General features: G+C 38.2%; 1 protein-coding gene across 1 annotated transcript in view; it reads left to right on the forward strand.

Moving 5' to 3' along the window:
• Window positions 1-3689: 3689 nt before the first annotated feature.
• Window positions 3690-5648, forward strand: part of LOC106942564 (V-set domain containing T-cell activation inhibitor 1-like) — a gene marked incomplete at its 3' end in the record, with an annotated part of 13574 nt that continues 11615 nt past the window's right edge. The window contains exon 1 of the mRNA XM_015025882.1: window positions 3690-4027. Within this exon, the coding sequence (XP_014881368.1) occupies window positions 3952-4027 (76 nt within the window). The remainder of the gene's footprint in view (window positions 4028-5648) is intronic.

Genomic DNA, 5648 nt, shown 5'->3' on the forward strand with positions numbered 1-5648 from the left:
TTTTTATGCTGCTTTTGAACACTGTTTTGCTTGGATATGGACAATAAAATCGTTGCAACTGCAGCTTGGATTTACGTTTTGATCAGCTTGCGCGTCAACAACCACTCCCCTATTCAGCCGCTCAGCGACTTTGTTGGATAGTCGCTAATAATCTGTTTAATCTGCTTTATGAAATGCTTATCGTATAAAAACATATGTTTTGATTTAAATTAAGTTCTTATCAATATATAACAGACAGGATTCAATTGGTTAATAAGGGGTGAGGCCCTCTTTGTGACTTTTGACCCAGTTATACCAATGCAAATTTTCTGATGCAACTCCTCCTCACGCAGATAGACTCCACCCCCAACTGCTTTTATCTTCCTGCTCCTGGCAGATGCCCCAGCCCACTTTTATGAGCTTCTGTTTGAATCAGCCAATGGAGATAAAGGGGTGGGATTTCTGTTTTTCTGCTTTAAATCATTTTCGGAGGCCCTGTCATTCTACTTGTTGCATTTGGTAGAGGAAGAACCACTTTGCTCTGCCAGAAAAAAAAAGGTTCACATTAAAAGAGAAAAGCCTCACAAAAGAAGACAGCAAGAAGCTAATCAACTAGCATGTAGCTCATCTGCTCCAACCTCACAGACTACAGATGGACAAACCATCATGAGGCCCTGCTCCATGGCTGATGCTCCATCCTCTTATCTCCTGGATACAAATCTGATCTTAAATGTAAATGCAAATGTAAGTGCAAATGTATTTTCTTGTTGCAGAAACTGACAACTATTTCCTTGGTCTTGTTTACATTGAGGAGGAGTTGGTTCTCTCCACACCATGTCACAAAATTATCAACCAATGTCCTGAACTCCACCTCCTGCCCCCCTTCCACGCACCCTACAACTGTGCCATCTAAGCACTTTTGCAGATGGCACAGTTTGGAACAGTGCCGTCTGCACTTTCGATGTCACATATTAGACGATCTGATTTGCAGCTCTGTAATCTCACATACTGAGGCCTGGCTGTCAGATAGTCGATGATCCAGGTGATTAGTGTTGCATCTATGCCCATTTTAGCCAGCTTCTCCCATAGTAATCTTGGCTGGATAGTGTTGAAGGCTGATGAAGAGTCAAAGAAAAGGATGCGGACAATGGTATCAGGTCTGTCAAGGGAGGAATACGCACTCTGCAGCAAGTATATAATTGCATCATCCACTCCTAAGTGAGGCTAGTATGCAAACTGGAGAGGGTCTTGGTCTGCATCCACCTGTGACCTCAGATGTACTAGGAGCAGTCTCTCCATAACCTTCATAATGTGGGAGGTCAGAGCAATGGGTCTTTAGTCGTTGAGTGTTTCTGGAAGTATCTTCTTTGGTACTGGAACCAAGCACGATGTTTTCCATAGTTCTGGTACTTTATGGAGCTTCAGGCGCAAGTTAAAGAGGTAGTGCAGGACTCCATTTAACTGACCTGAACATGTCTTTAGGACCTTAGGGCTGATATTGACTGGACCACGGGATTTCCGTGACTGGGCCACGGGATTTCCCGGGGTGAATTTTCTCTAGTTGTCTTTTCACTTGGTCAGCAGTAATTGTGAAACTACAAGCAGACAATATGTGGGAACAGGGGCTATAACTAGGAACTGGGGAATCAAACCGGTTAAAGAACTGGCTCAACTGGTTTGCCCATTTGAGATCCCCCCAGCAGGGCAGTTACCGTTCCTCGTCAGTCCTGTGATCTCTCTCATCCCAGTCCAAACCTCTCTAGTATTGTTATTTTTGATTTTTTCTTCCAGCTTTCTCTTATACACAGCTCTGTGTTCACACAGTTTACATTTCAGCTGTTTTTGTATGCTTTTGAGTTTTGCTCGATCACCAGACTTAAAGGCTCTCTTTTTGTTAAGTCGAGTTTTCAATGCTCTTGTAACCCATGATTTGTTGTTCGAGTAGCATTTGACCTTTTTTGTGGGGACAGAATTGTCCACACAGAAACCAATGTAGTCAGAGATGCACACAGCTAAACTGTCGATGTCCTCGCCATGTGCTTTATAAAATATGTCCCAGTCAGTGGCTTCTAATGCATCACAGAGTGTATCTACATCCTCAGGGGACCATCTCCTTATTGTCTTTGTGATAACCTTTTGTTGTTTAACAGGCATAAGTGAAACTAAGTTTCTGCCGAGTGGGGGGAGTACAATGGATATATATGAGTCTTTAACATTTGCATAAAAAAGATCAAGAGTATTGTTTTCTCTTGTGGTGAGGCTATAGTTGCTACATAAATTTAACCTAAATTTAATTAAACTCAGCCTGCCAAACAGACTTTGATGTTGTGACACTTTGTTGTTACTCATTTATGATAGTTTTTTATCTTCAACATATTTGTGCAGTCTAAGCAACACCACACCTTGGGGAACTGACCCACTTCCACCTTTCCTGTGATGTCCCTAGAGACCCCAAGCCATCCTGCCACACCAGCCCCTGGCAACAGAGCACAGGTGCCAAAAGAGGATCCCATAATAACCCTTCTGCCTAACCAGTCTGCCTGTGAAAAGAATTGGCCGGTGCCAGCATCTCCAAGGCTGAGCCCACACCCCATATGCCTCTGTGTGGTGCAAGCCATTGGTCATTTGTGCCAACATGATCAGATTAACAGACACATATTCATAAGCGCATTGCCTTTGACCTAAACAAAATGGAACTGAAGAACTTTCATGACAAAGCTACATGACAAATGACTTTTTTGTGATTTGAACTTCACACATAGATTTCTTCTTAAAGTTTGAATTTCTGCTTCTTATATATGGTCAGAGGTTTACAAGCTACACAAGACTGAATCCCAAGTTCAAATATTTTCTTGCTAAAGTGGTGATTTTAAGTATAAGTATGGCAAATACTTGTCACACAACTCGTTAGAAGTTTCCAGTAAAATTCTTCTGGAATGGGATCGTTTCGTTGTGTGTGGGTGTGTTGGACCTGTTTATCCTCTTTGTGGCATTTAAGTTTCCAGAGAACAAACCATACATTTAAACAGAAACTTGGCATCAACAACAATGTGAACATTCAACAAAGGTGAATCATCAACTGTCAGCACAAGAAAAACTTTCAGTTTGTTCAGATATTTTGTTTCAAGACTTTATTAAATATTTCCTCATAAGTAAGCAATGCATGCATTTCAGGACCATGCAAACCAAATCTTAAAGCAATGTAATTTTAAATGCTTTTCTTGTATATTCATAATCTAATAAAAATATGTCAAGAAACAAACTAATATACAGTGTTTCTATGTTCATTAAAAATAAACTTAGAGCAGAATAGTTCTATATATTGCATACTTTTTCCTGCCTAACTTGTTACTGATGTCATTTTCAGAATTGTAAAGCTGATGAAGATTAAGCTCAATGTTTTCAAATAATACTGAGCAACATGTGAGAGAAGAGAGAAACATTGTTTTAATAGGAGAAAACATCCAGCAGAACCAAAATTAAATGCCTTTAAATGATATTTGGGGTGACTTGCAGCTGTACACTCTAAGTGAACTAAATAGATTTGAGCATGAAGGACAGAAAGAGAATTTAAAAAGCACTGGGACACAAGAAGAGCCACAGTCACTGGACAGTAGTTTCTTTTTGAAAAACCTTTCAGCAAAGACTAATTATATGATAAAAAAAGACTGAAGCTTTCAAACTCCTCATAAGCCACTTTCTATTTGGATATAATATGCATGTTCCAATCTGAAGAAACATTATTTGATATTTAAATGTTTTTACATTTCATCACATAAGTGTAGAGTAGAAACCTCCATTTGAATATCTTTAAGTGCCTAACTGGCAGAGGAGCAGCAAAGTGAAGGAGAACTAAACTGTCAGCCTGAAAGCTGCCAAGCTGGTTTATGCTCATTCTAGCAGCCGCTCCCTTCATAACAGTCACAGCAACAAAGATTAAACGTCTCTGTGAAGTTGTTACTTGAAAAAGTTATGTTCTTCATAACAAGAGAAAAATTTAGTGGCTGGATTTTCAAGAATATAATGATCATTGTGATTTTCCTACAAGGTAAGAAATGATTCTCTTAAAGGTCAATGTGTTGGGATCATTTTTAACCTTTTCTATTTAACAATCTATAACAGATTGGTCATTTTGTATCTGGCAATTAGCTGATGTTGAAGAACACACATTTATCACACTGTATTCTTATGTTTTGCACTAACAAGGCATGAAACTGTTAAACTTTGTTGTTCAACTGTTATTTCTGAATAAAATAACAGTATTAGCCAGCATGGAAACAATTTTATATCTTTTGAAGCTTAACAACAATAAAATATAAATTTATTAAATGCATGACTAAAAAAGACAGTGTTGCATCATGATGATTTTAGATAGTAAAAATTTAACCCTAAAAACTATTTTTGGGAAAATGCATTAACTAAGTAAAAGGTATTTAAAAATAATTTAATCATGCAGCCCTTCAAATAAGTATCATTACTCCATGATGGTCTACAACAGGTTTTGTGCCATTTGGTAACAGACCCAGCAGATCCAGTGTAAAAAGCAATGTTCAATCAAACAATGATCAATAAATTATAGAATCTCTAAATTTTCAGCTAAAGATGAAGATAAATTAGCTGAGAGAGAGTGAGAAAATTTCTGATGCTTGGAATAGCAAACACAATCAACCACATTCAAAATTCATAAGAAGATATTTCTAACACAAATATACTTTATGGTTTCAATCTCAGTGTTCCAGAAATTGACATATTATAGCATATAACACAGAGCTATGAGGAGTACCAGTTAAATTTAATGTGACTAATAACCCACCCTATGCTGAAAGACACCATTCCAGCCTAGTTCATATTCTACTTTTGAAGAGCTTGCAATGCTAGCTTGTTGTTTGAACAACTTGGGTTCACAAAACATTTTAAATACCAATCCTGATGTATATACTGACATAACCAAATGTCAGAAAATGTGGCTTTGTTTGTTTTTTGGCTTGTGTTGAGAATAAAATCTTTAACTTATGGCTCGTTGTATTCTCTTGTCCTTCCGGACTCAATGATGCCATGCGTGGGAATAAAAGCCAAATAGAGATGACAGTCAACGCTCCACGTCATACATTTTCAGAGTTTATTCCAACATTTAAAATATAAAATCACATCAACAACACAGACACTTCAAACACCCCAAGTCAAACTTACAGGGAACCATTTCACTGATGCACCGTTCCCCGGAGACAGCATCACGGGTAACCCCAGAGCGATCTGAAGTTAAAGTTCCAGGTCCTATACTTCTAAAGGGAGGGCAGGTTTCCCTTCTCTGCTGTATTCAAATTAGGGGACTGTCCTTAGCTAAATTCATTTAAATCTAGTTGACTATGTTCCAGTAAAAACCTGTTTTAAATATCAAAGAAGTGTCATTTTCTTTTGAATGAAGACAGATGTTTTTTATGACCCTGTCCCAGAGGAAGCTCTACTCTGTTGGCAGGACCAGATTGTTTTTACACCAGCTGTTAAATGTTATCAAAGTGGTCAAAAGGTTAAACTCACACACAGAGCCACGACCCCCTGTGAATGCCTGCTGAGTCCACAGAGACACTAGCTGTGTTTTAAATTATAGAGAACTACAAGCTAAGTTATTTTAATTCAACTTAGTGTAATATGTTTCAATAGAAATATCC

Source organism: Poecilia latipinna, unplaced genomic scaffold (genome assembly GCF_001443285.1).
Source record: "Poecilia latipinna isolate Pla-1442-1.1 unplaced genomic scaffold, P_latipinna-1.0 Scaffold4381, whole genome shotgun sequence".
In the NCBI taxonomy this organism is placed as follows: domain Eukaryota; kingdom Metazoa; phylum Chordata; class Actinopteri; order Cyprinodontiformes; family Poeciliidae; genus Poecilia; species Poecilia latipinna.